General features: G+C 37.5%; 1 protein-coding gene across 1 annotated transcript; it reads right to left on the bottom strand.

Moving 5' to 3' along the window:
* Positions 1–5,807: 5,807 nt before the first annotated feature.
* On the bottom strand, positions 5,808–9,899 carry drg2 (developmentally regulated GTP binding protein 2; the record flags this gene model as incomplete). Its single annotated transcript, XM_035655010.1, has 12 exons — positions 5,808–6,193; positions 7,323–7,376; positions 7,528–7,586; positions 7,694–7,782; positions 7,901–7,977; positions 8,240–8,337; positions 8,453–8,543; positions 8,881–8,953; positions 9,076–9,166; positions 9,292–9,352; positions 9,447–9,536; positions 9,723–9,899. Coding segments are annotated over 12 exons (1,047 nt in total), but the record flags the coding sequence as incomplete, so codon positions are not given.
* Between the last annotated feature and the right edge of the window lie 2,702 nt (positions 9,900–12,601).

Genomic DNA, 12,601 nt, shown 5'->3' with positions numbered 1-12,601 from the left:
TGTTGAACTGCCATGTTTCTACCGTAGCCCAGAACGGACAAATCAAACACTGGCTCTAAATAAGGCCTTTCGCTAACATAGTTTCTCCTACACGCTTGGAAGGCTGAGCTGTATTCAAATGGGGGCAATTTGTAACTTAATTTTGAGATGCCACTGAATCCTACACACAGGTCCTCTAATAGAACAATGGCCATGTATCAGGGACAAAAAAACTCTTGTCATTTATCAGAAAAGAAGCCTATTAAGTATGTATGTATTTAAATACATAATACAGACAGAATTGTATAAAAAGTTCCCTAAACGGGAAATAATCTGCTCAAAATGTATCCTAATCACCCATTTTACACAAACTTGTTAAGTAGTTAACTCTTGTAGTTACTGAGTTCACTGTTTGGGTTCATTGTACAGTTTTAAATATAATATGAAATATCCCTAAAATATATCACTTAGTCAGGGATGGTCAGTTTAATAAATGATAGAAAAGGGTCCTTTAAGGAAAAAGGTTTGGAACCACTGACCTTGTGGCCACCATTTGAACCAGCACTCCATCGTTCTCCGGCAGGCTGGATGGAGGCAGGATGGACTGTTGAGTTGGTGGCGTCCGATGGGCTGACATACTTATAAGATCCAGTGCTGCCTTTGCAGTTCTGCATACATCCGGTCTGTGCCGGGGTGAGGCAGATGTTTTTCCATGTCTTTGATGCAGAAGGTGATGATTGATTGTCGCTTTCAATTCTGATGAGTGCACTGCTGTCGCATGCTCACGCGTCTTTGGCCAGCGTTCATCACTCTGCTTACGAAACAGGGCACCCTGACTCCAATGACTAAGCTCTGCCAGAGCCAGGAGTGGCTTACCTCTGGTTATGTCGTCAGCTGGGTTGTTCTGGGTGTCTGCGCACTGTCAAGCCTGACGGCGGTCGGTCAGCTCCTGTATCTCCAAAATGCAACAAAGACCTTAAAGCTGTATGAGTCTGATTGGAGCCACTCCAATGCTGTGGTGCAGCCAGATGCCAGTGTTGTCTGCCGGATTGTGAGTGATGTAAGACTAATGGACTACCACAGTTGGTTGATTACTTGCCCACTGGCTTTGATCGAACCCTCTTTCAGCCAACAGGCCCTTTCGATTCACAAAAAAAAAAAAAAAAACTGGATTCACAAATGCCAGTTTGAAAGTTGTAAATGTTAGGTACATTGTTTTTTGTGTATTTACAGATCTTTTTTTGTATTGTGTATGTATGTGGAATGTGGATTACACATGTACACATGAATTGTCAAACTGTTTGTTCACTATATATCATTTCTCCATGCTCAAAACCGCAAAACCATTATTGTAGGAAAAAAACCATGTAAATTCATATAAAATGTTATAAAAATGTGTAGAATAAATATAAATTGTGAATGTATCATGTCTTGTGTGTCTGTACTGGAGGCTGCATCACAATCTGAACTGATTCAGGTGAGAGACCATATACTTGAAAAGCATGGGAGAGATTTCAGGTCTAGCAGTAACATTAAAAGCCACATGAGAGTGAAAAGCTGTATCACTGCAGCACAGAGGTTTAGGCGCAGTCGGACCCACACAGGTGAGAAGCCGTATACTTGTAAAAGACATGGAAGAGGTTCAGTTCAGTAAAAAGATATAAAATGTCTCAGGTTTGGCGATGGGTCCATTCTTGTATTTACTTATATTACAGTATATTTCAGCAACAGTGTTTCTCAGAACAGCAAGCATTCTGCATTATGATTCATTTAACATCTCTTACTTTAAATATGTTTTACCAATAATACTATTGTCATGGAAAGTGAATACATATTCAACCGCTCTATTTACTCATGACATTTGATTAAAAACTGACCAACACTTTTGTGTAGATGTTAACATTTGGATTTAAATTATTATTCACATTTTAACCTAGAATATTTATAATGGTTAACAGCTGTAGTGACAATAGTTACTTTGCAGGTCAACATAAAAAAGGTCTAATGAGCCTATAAAATAGGATGTGTTATTAAACTATCCAACAGGTTGTAAAATGGGTGAAACTGAGCTCCACCTCAACTAGCTGCTACATAACAGATATTAACACATTATGGCATCCACAGTTCTACAAAATGTATATTTTAACATGTTTAATTTTAAATAAATTTTGCTGAAACTACTTCCGACATAACATAACATTTTATACCCACCATGAGTTACACTGTGGTCTTTCTACTGAAATAATCTCAATACTTCTTCCACTGCTGCATCGTTGTTTTTTTATGCAGAAGCACAAATTTTAAATAAAATACCATCAGATGAAAGTGGAACAAAAAGTTTGGAGCTTAACATCCAGCAGAATTAAACAATAAGAATAATATTATTTGGTATTCTTTTTCTTAACTACTACTTTGGACTAACAGTATTTTTTGTTACTTTGCAGATAATGATTTTGCATGAAAACAAAGGAATTGTGGTCGAAGAACAATTTGTCAATATGTCAAGAAAATGGGTAATTAGAGAGAGGTTGAATATCAATTTCAGTAAATTCATGTGCTTCCTGTAGTTTTGTTTACAGTAAATGTGTTGTTGTAGAATCCTATAAAGACACAGGCCTCAGACATATTGGTCTATCTGATGATATCTGTTTTCAAACAAAGTGTTGACTAAGAGATTCCTTATTAATATTGTAATTCCTGGTTTTTACCACCAACTCTCACAAGACAAGAATTGGTTTTTAAGCTTCCAATAGTATTATTAGTAAAACATATTTAAAGTAAGAGATGTTAAATGAATCACAATGCGGAATGGCTGCTGCCCATGCTAAATAATTATATGTAACTTTCACTATCACATAAATATTTAGATTTATCTCCATCGCACTGTATCTAGATCAGTCACAATCACAAGACACTGATTTTTTGAAAAATGTTTGACCTTTGGCAATCACATCACACTGTTATTACAGCCGCCACTGTGCACTCAAATAGACTATGTAAAGACACACCCTGAAAGAATGTGAACAACTTTAACTTACCTGAACCTCTTCTGCATGTTTTGCAAGTATACAGCCTCTCATTTGTTTGGATGCTCAGGTGTCTCCCTAGTTGGGACTTATACTTCCACATTTTAAAGACTTTTTACCTGAATGAGTGTTACAGTGAGTCTTAAACATGGTAGGGTTATACACATTGTTAGTGTGACTACTGCTTTGGTGATATCTCTTCTGGGGTTTTGGCTTTTAGTCTCTTAGTTAACTGGCATCATTCATCATTTTATCTTTTAAGTAAGTTTTCAAGCAGAAATGCCAAAAAATTAGGTCCTTTGATCTGTTGGTCAGACACATAAGTAAGAAGTGAGGTAGTGTATAAAAATAGTTAAAAGAAGACACATTGACATTTAATAGGACTTCTTACATGGTGATGGTAATATAAAACAGTGATGTTAGTTGCTCTGAAATGTAAAATCTGCAAAGATAAGAGAAGAGAAGAGGAGATATTACTTGAGAAATGTACACTAGAAAGCTATAATCTTAAGTACAGGAACATTTCCACCTGATCCCAAGAAACAATGTAATAAAAGTGAATATTACATCACATTACGACTCATATAAAATGTAAATAACCATGAAGTGAAAACACAGTGACACTGGGTGTAAACTACTCCAATAAAGTACTTTCATCTTTACAGTAACATATTGTACCATACAATCTACATTTAAATGCAGCACTTAAAGAAAACTCAGAGGTTTTGTAGAGCTTCAGCTGCTGTAAATCCTACAAACCACCAGAGGTCACTGTGATGCATCCGTCCATCCCTAAGTCCATGTTCAACTTTAAACTAAAAGTGATTCTGAGATGTTTCATAAATAGAAAGTCAGCAAAAACAACAACATCACACTATTATTTAACATTTCACATTACATTAACCTTTTTCACAGCAGCAATTCTGACATGAAACAGTAGGGTAAACACATTTGTTACTAATGATACTAAGCCTTTCCAGTGAACAGTAGCACCCTGACTCTGTCTGACCCAAATGGAACCTAAATTAGTATAATTGGTACCATCCATGTTTACTTAATCAACTCACTCAAAAACTATTGTGCATAAAAAAACTAAAATGTAGCGATGGAAGAAGTATTGAGATTATTTCTGTCAGTCTTTTGAACTTAATTTGCACAAATGAGATCATTTCAAAAATTAACATTTATGACATTTGGCAAATGCTGTTATCCACAGATATCATTATTAGAAGAGCCACCACTATAAATATATAGAAGACTGTGATAAATATACTGTAAGCTGTGTAAATACAAATACGCACTTATTGCCAAACTGTGAAGTTATACATCTTTTTACTGCACCTCTTCCAGGTGTTTTGCATATACACAAATTCTCACAGCATATTTCAGTCATGAACAACAGTTTGCAGTATGTCACAGTAAACCATTGACAGTGAGCACACTGACTCACAGAAAGTTCAACAAGAAAGAGCCTGACATTTAGATTATATATTTGTTTAATAATTGAACAAACTCTCCCAAAACTCAAACACAAACATTTAACGAAATGAATAAAAATAATGTAAAAATAAGAAAATGACCCCAAAGGCAAAACTGAGACTAAAACTATACACGACATTCAATTATACAACTATAAACTTTTCTTTACCTGTCAGGATCTCTCATTTCTTTCAGTTCCATCACTGAATTTATTCAGTTCAGTGGTTTGGATGAGAAACAAGTGGAAACAAATAATAATAAATAAATCAGCAGTAAAAAAGGAACAGGAACATTATGATCTGGGAAAAAAAGAGGAGAATGTTGTAATCAAGAGTATTTTCATTGTAAGATTTTTTCTTTGGGCTTATATTTGCATTTTCACAAGAAGAATAGAGGATTAACACATTTTAAAGTGGGTTTTAGACAGTGTAACATCAGCAGAAAATAGTACTCCAGTAAAATACATTTGAGGCACTGATGGACAAACAATTATCGTGTCCTGCAAAGTAAAATTACTGTTTTTACCTACTGAGTCTGGTGGCTTTAAAGAGAGCATAGATCAATATAAACAAATACATTTCCCATTGAAAAGGGCTGTCTGACGGCAAGGTAAAGTGATGAAAATATTCTAAATATAGCGTATACTTAAAAGTAGTATTGATTTTTTTTGTTGGGCCTTTTTTATGGATGCAGACATTGGCAAGAGCATGAGGAACTATGAGGTTATCTCGTTTACTAGTGGTCATCAGGGCTGGTATACTGACCAACTTGCCCACCAACCAGAGCCGGGCAACGAATCCAGGCTCAGCTATTAGGAGCGCAAGCAGCAGTAGTTATTTTAAGTTATAAAATTGTGGGTTTAATTACAGTAAGGCCCAACTGCCTTCTCATCTTTTCTGCTATAAGTGAACTAGCAGCACGACTGACTGAGATAACAGAGATGCCGCTTACACATGCTCCTGTCGAGGCGGAGTCCGCCATTTTGCTCCTGTCTGCTTCTCCACACTAACCCTTTAATGTTTTAGCATTGTGTTCATAGCTTGTTACACTCTTATCTCCGTATCAAAATAATAATGAAGTAACAGTTCCTAATAATACATTGAGTTTTTTTACTCAATTTATTTATAGGACTGTTTATTTTATATTTATTCCTGTAGCATTTACCACTATGGGGCTCCGTAAATCTCAGAAAAACAGAAGCTTGCTGCAAAAGGGATCAAAGAGGTGTTTTAAGGTAACTGAATCTAATCCAGGTGAGATGCAGTAAAAACATACCAATAATAGATAAAGATGAAACTGACAGAAATAAAACAAACACATGGCTTCATGTAACATTTTATGGATTTTATTCATTTTACCTCTATTTTCTCTCTGAATCCCGATCCCCATCTTCTGTATCTTTATAATCAAAAAGGTAAAGTACACCATTTCCCGTCCACAACCAACTCAAATCTGGCCTGTCTCTAACAAATGTGTTTTGTTGATGTTCATATACAAAATAAGAATGGCAGATATTTCTCATTGCTTTATATCTACTGTACAGTAAGTTTCTTTTCATTTTAACTTCTCCAACAAAAGCGTGCCTCCTCCTGCTCAGTCTCTCCTCGGTCCAGTCCGGAGTTTTACTTCTTAACGATCTGGATGACGTCCTCGTGCTCCATGATGTGCGTTAGGCCGACCCTCTGAGGGCTGTACTTGGTACTGGTTCCCTGGAGCAAACACAGACGACACAGTTCAGACCTTCGACTTTTGTTTGTGTTTCAAATGTAGTGAACCACTACACATTGAACTAGCTTTCAGAATAAGATGCTGAGCAGCAGTGAACAGACACAGGCACCTCCCTGCTTCTCATGTATCATGGCACAGTAATCACAAGTGTTGCTCAAAGGGTGATTTTAATTGGTCAGTACCTTTTCCCCTCACTCACCTAAACCATAATTACCAATTACTAAATGTATGACCTGCAGCTGGGTTTACCGTAGTTAATAATATGAGTTTGGACATTTAATGAAGCTGAAGTACAATGACGTTCCCATCTTGTCACATTTTTCCAGCTGCGAGTGCATACAGTACATTAAATCCATTGTGGGATTAAAGCATCATCACCACACTCAAAAAGCTTGCAATGTTTATATATAGCCTATGCTGCCACATATAACTCATTTAGTAACTTTTCTAGAAATTACTACATCCTCAAAGCATGGCTGGAATTACTGTGTAGTATAACTTATACACCAAAAAAAGACATTCACTGGTGAATTCTGGGAATGTCCTAAGTAGCAGAACTTCCAGTGTATTAGTAAAGGTTTTATCTTGGAACACCTTTAAAATCGTATCTGATTTGCTCCCCACCTACTAACGAGGGACTGGTGTCAGACTCACTACCATAACACCACAAGTGTATTTATCATTACAGATGCAACCACAGTCAGTCGTAGAAAATACAAGGAACACGTTCCTTCATTCAGTTCAGTCCAACTGCTTTTGTTAGATTACTTTATGGTCAAATGCAAATCTTTACAGCAAGAACTATGACCCATGAACCACAGTTAAGTGCTGTGTTTTTTAAAATGAATGGACAAAAACATACTCAACATTAAACTTGTGAAAGTTTTGTGTACCATTAAATGGTAAATGGTAAATGGACCTGTACTTGTATAGCGCCTTTCTAGTTACACCTCTAGTAAGAAGTCTACCAATAAAAGGCAAAGCAGGCTTAACAATCTACAGCTGTCTTTGTTTATTCTACTCAGTCAACATGAGAGATTTAGTTCAAACTGTTTTCAATGAGTTGCATTCCTGAGGGTCACTGCCTTTGGAAAGGTTGCATTTACTTACCCAAACCAGGGCATATTTGAACTGGCTGGCTAAGGTTCTGTGGATTCGATGGCACTGTGGGTAGACAACAAAAAGGGCACATTTGTAAACATATCATATACAGTGCGGATACAGTAAGTCTGCTTATTGTAGTCTTATTATTGATCAACAAATGTTGATCTTGATGTCGACAGTAAGTGTGTGAATTCATGTGTGTTTTACTCACCACGTGTTCTACACTTGCTCCTCTTCTCATAATGATAGCATCATTAAAGTCTGGGCGCTCTAATAGAGAAAGGAGAAATGAATTATTTAGAAGGTGTGCTGCATTCATGTGCATGTGACAGTCTGTGTGTGTGACAGGAGTGCATGAGGGGAAGTTGCGTGTGTACCTCCTCTTTTCTTAGTATAAATGCAAATCAGAGCCAGATATTCCCACAATGTCTCCAGAAGGTATTCCAGGTTCAACTTCATGCCACAACTAAAACATATACAAGGACAGAAAAAGGAGGAAGATGTTGAACTCCCACATATATAAAAAGAGTAAGATGACTGTTTCCAACCGAGGCTGTCGTCACACACACACACAGATATCTGACCTGATGACAACACTGTTAGGTCTGCGAGCCAGGCGGTCGACCTCTTCGATGGAGATTTGATCCACTTTATTGTACACCTGTAAATACCACAAATAATAGAGGAGAGATTTAAAACGAGTGTACACAAGCTAAAACAGATAAAGCGAGAGAGATTTGCCAAAACCTCATAACTCCAAATATTTACAATACATTTCTTTTTCCAAATATACTTTCTTCACTTCACAAATGATGATTCTATGGCTTGAAATTTTTCAGAATCTTTGGATTTGGGTTTCCAAACTATTAGTATTTTAGAGGTACGAGGCTTTGACCCAACCCAGATGATAAGTATGAACATACATATAGGCAAGGCATGTAAACTCTGTTCCCAACGATGACGTCGATGAACTCGTCCGGTGTGCTGTCCTCCCTGAACAGGACTTCTGCATTAAAGATTTCTGAGGAGGAGGAGTTAAAGAAATCAACCAAATACTACAGTGACTTCTTAACAAGTCCGTGGAAGAGACAAGAGGACTGAGTGTTCAGGAATATGCTGCCTCTTCTAAAGGATACTGTATTCGTGAAGGATGAGCTGAACTAGCTTCTCTGAGCACTGGGTGAGAGGAACTGTGGAGTTGTAGGAGAGACCACCACCTTTCTTGGGCTACAGAGAGAGAGAGAAATCACATATTTGTACAAAGTTTAGTGCAACAGTTGAACTTTGGTAATGGCTGAAAAAAAAACCATCACACACAAATAACATATAGTGATTGTAAATTGGTGTACAATTTGTTGTGTATCTGATTCACCAACGAGCACTTATTTTAGTGGCAATTTTTAATTTCTGAAACGATCCGTCTTTCATTCGTACGTTATTTATCCACTGAAAGAGTGCAGCTATAACAGAGAGTGAGTAAGGTGACAAAATATAAAGTTTGTATGGAATACGGTTCATCTTTATTTAATTTGACAAGACTGTTGACATATGACAGAAACTCTACCTTGAAATAAATATTTGGTTTCGTCCTGTTGAGTCTGATGCCCACTGACTCCAACTCTTTTTCTAGAAGTTCTCTAGAAACATAAAAAGAAAGAAGTTAAAGGCATGAATTAGTTGATGAAAATACTCACGTGCCCCTCAAACCCCCTCTAACAGACTCACTCACTCACACACAAACAGTGAGTGTCACACACACCTCTGAACCTCTCCTTTGGTGGCATCCAACATCATGATGACAACGTCCGCTGTCCTGGCAACAGCAATGACCTGTCGACCTCTACCCTTACCTATAAAAGGTCAAAGAGTCAGTGTAAATACCATATACACACAAAATAGATATATTACAGATCTCTACTGTTGTTCACTTCAGGTTTAAGCAAACAAAACATAACAACATTAAACCTAAGGTTACCTTGGGCAGCACCCTCAATGATTCCTGGCAGATCCAGCAACTGGATGTTGGCCCCTTTGTACTGAAGAGCAACAAATAACAGTGTAAATGGAATATTGCTACACAGCGTTTAAAGCTGCAAGTGTTCAGATACGCCTCGGTGTGAATGCGTGTACCTCTATGACACCAGGTATGCAGGTGAGGGTGGTGAACTCATAGGAAGCAGCTTCACTGGCTGTTGAGGTCATCAAACTGAGGAAGGTGGACTGCAGGACACAGCAGAGGATTCAATTAGACCAGCGGCACGTGTTAAATCATTCAATTATGTTTCTTTCTGGTGACTTTGTCCAACACGACAAGAATGCTGGCTCGGTTGTTTGTATGTTAAATACAGTACAACTTTTCAGATCCAGACCATAAAACACAATCCATTACCCGCCATGCTGACGTACCTTACCCACAGAGGGGAAACCGATAAGAGCAACACGAGCATCTCCTGATTTCATGACATCGAAGCCCTCGCCTTTGGCCCCCGCCGACTTGGAGGGCTCGAGAAGCTGAGCTCTGTATTTGGCTAGCTTGGCCTTGAGCAACCCCAGATGGTACTCAGTGGCTGGAGGAATGAATGTAAAAAATCAAATGCGTCTCAAACAAAGTCTTCTTCTGTTCTGTTATAATATATCTGTATATTATATATATATATAATAAGTGTATTAAAATGAGTCTGACTCCAAAATGAAGTAGGTGAGATGTGAAGAAAGGTTGCTGTACATCTGTAACACCAGCACAACAACCACATTGGTATTGACTTTAAGTCAATGAAACATATTAGATATTACTTAAAGGAGCATGAGGACTGCTCCTTTAATTGTAGTGGCAACTGTAATCAAGCTTAAGGTGTGAATTACAGCGTTAGAATAATGAGTAACATAACACTGACAGATGACACACACACAGAAACACACACACACACACACAGAGAGTAACACACACACACACAGAGAGTAACACACACACACACACAAACACGCACACACACACGTACACACAGTAATTAGAGCAGCTCACCCCAGTGCTTCCACAACAAACACAGCATAATGCCCTCATTATGGCCCAGTCATTTCAGGCAGGGCCTAATCAGGCCCACAGTGATTTATATCACTTTTTCCTGTTCGCAGCAAATGAAATCTGTAGGCCAAATTAATACTGGCTTTTCATCATCGCCCAAGTTAAAAAGCCAGTTACCGTCACAATTCCCCTCATTAATTTAACGGCTGAAAATCCCAGGCAGGCGGAGTAAACACTCATTATCGGGACAAATTGAAGAGGGACAGAGCAAGTGAAAGAGAGAGGAGAAAGATGGAAAAAATCTTTTTGAGTGAATTAACTTCGCAAACAAAAACAGATTGATCGTTGCTGTTCTGACGGGGCAAAGCTCAAGATTTCAGTTTGGATGGAAAAAGATGGAGACTATTTGTTGGAATAATATAGATGGAAGCTGTGTGTGTTTTTATGTAAATGTTGTGGTAATGTTTCACAAACTTCTATTTCACTTTTATTCTATTACTTGTATTCATACCATGTCTGAGGCAAGTTTTGCTGTTCTTGTGTGTTTCAGTGACTCAGATGAAAATGGTAATGGACCTGTAGCCCAGGCCAGCAGCTCATCAGCTGAGAGCTCCTCCAGCTCAGAGACAGACTCTGAGGACGACTCCGATTCAGACTCCCTCGCAGCACAGAAGAAGAAGAAGAGTGATGCGAAGTCCAAACCCAAGGTGACATTATGATTTATTTGGGTCCAGGAAGTTAATTTTGGATCTAGGATGAACAAATGGTTAAACTGAGTAGCAGAACAATTTCTTAGTTTGAGAATGCACACACAGTAAAAACAAAGCACAGCTCCTCCAACATTTTTGGTTTATTCACGAAGTTTTTCCTTCCTTCTTGCTTTCTTTAGCATGGTTTCTGAGGTTGTTTCCAGTCTATTTATGAAACATAAGACCTAACCTTTCTTACTTAAATGAAAAAAATCTAGCACATCTCATTTTCTGTTATAAAAATAACATATTTATAGGATAGTGTAGGCTTGGTATACACCCCAAGATAGTAAAGCATACTAATGCAAAACACTTTATAATCATAAATGTTAGACAGAGTATATTCCTATGAAAAGAATAGGAAGCAGGATTGTAGATGAAGTGATATATAGCACAGAGTTTAGATGGCATTCCCTTTTTGTGATTGTTTCTCCTGATTTAAAATTCTATTATTTGCTGCTGGGTCATCTGGGTGTCCCAGTACGTATGTATGTACATGTATGTATGCAAAATATACAGTAAGCTCAACTTGAATTACATAAGTGTACCTTATGCAATATAGATTTGATGGTTGATGGCTTGGTTTTCTGTATTTTAAGACACCAAAAGTACAGTTGCTGTGGTCAAACATTTCATTTTCATAGCAAAATTACAGGTTAAAGTATTCTCTTACAAACTTGGCAAATAAAATCTGCTACAAAAAAAGGTTCTTTATAATCATCCAGCCAAAAAGAAATCAACATAAATGGACATTTTCCAAAAAAACACATCCCTTACAAGACAGCAAAACAAAAGAGTGAACCTCAATCTCTATTTCACCTAGCTCACACAACAAAGTCTGCCATATAGATGTTGAAAGACTGGTCTCCTTTGATGAGATATATTAGTGTTGTTGGGTGTGAAAAATAAAAAGCTAAAGACATTAAAAATAGACAGCTGACAATTTATATAGACCTTTGTAGCCGTGGCAACACACTGCATGCAATTCTAGTTCATTATCTGGTACTAAACACAACAGATTTTGATTTGGAGCTGTTATCAAACATTTAGTAGTGTAGTACACACCTAAAGCTATTACATTTGTCATAATATAATGTCTGGTTTCAGTTCAGTTTCAATGTGAATCAAATATTCATCCCTTATCTAAGATATTCTACAATATATCAGGTTTAAATTGGTGTAGAATATGATATTATTGTAGATAATGCAGAAACACTGTTCTCCCAGAGAGTCGTCGTTCCCCAGGTACACATGTGGCGACAGCGTCAAAATCACAGTTGCTATTGTGGGATTATAATTTTGCTCCTCTGTTATCAGCTTTATTTTTTTCTTTCATTTGTCCCCTTTGCAGCCCTCACCGTCTTTTTCTTACCTGTTATGCTCATCACATTATTTCACCCTCCCTTTCCTTTTCTGCATGAAATTCTCATTTCATACAGTTTGTCATTTGGACATGGCCTATGAATTATGCATCTGTCTCTCTCCCTCTCTTTACACACATCTCTCTCTCTCTC

The sequence above is a fragment of the Morone saxatilis genome, unplaced genomic scaffold, assembly GCF_004916995.1.
Source record: "Morone saxatilis isolate NCDOM2014 unplaced genomic scaffold, NCSU_SB_2.0 Contig14, whole genome shotgun sequence".
NCBI classification, from domain to species: domain Eukaryota; kingdom Metazoa; phylum Chordata; class Actinopteri; family Moronidae; genus Morone; species Morone saxatilis.
The sequence above is the reverse complement of the archived record's forward strand: the minus strand, read 5'-3'. Positions and strand labels throughout refer to the sequence as shown.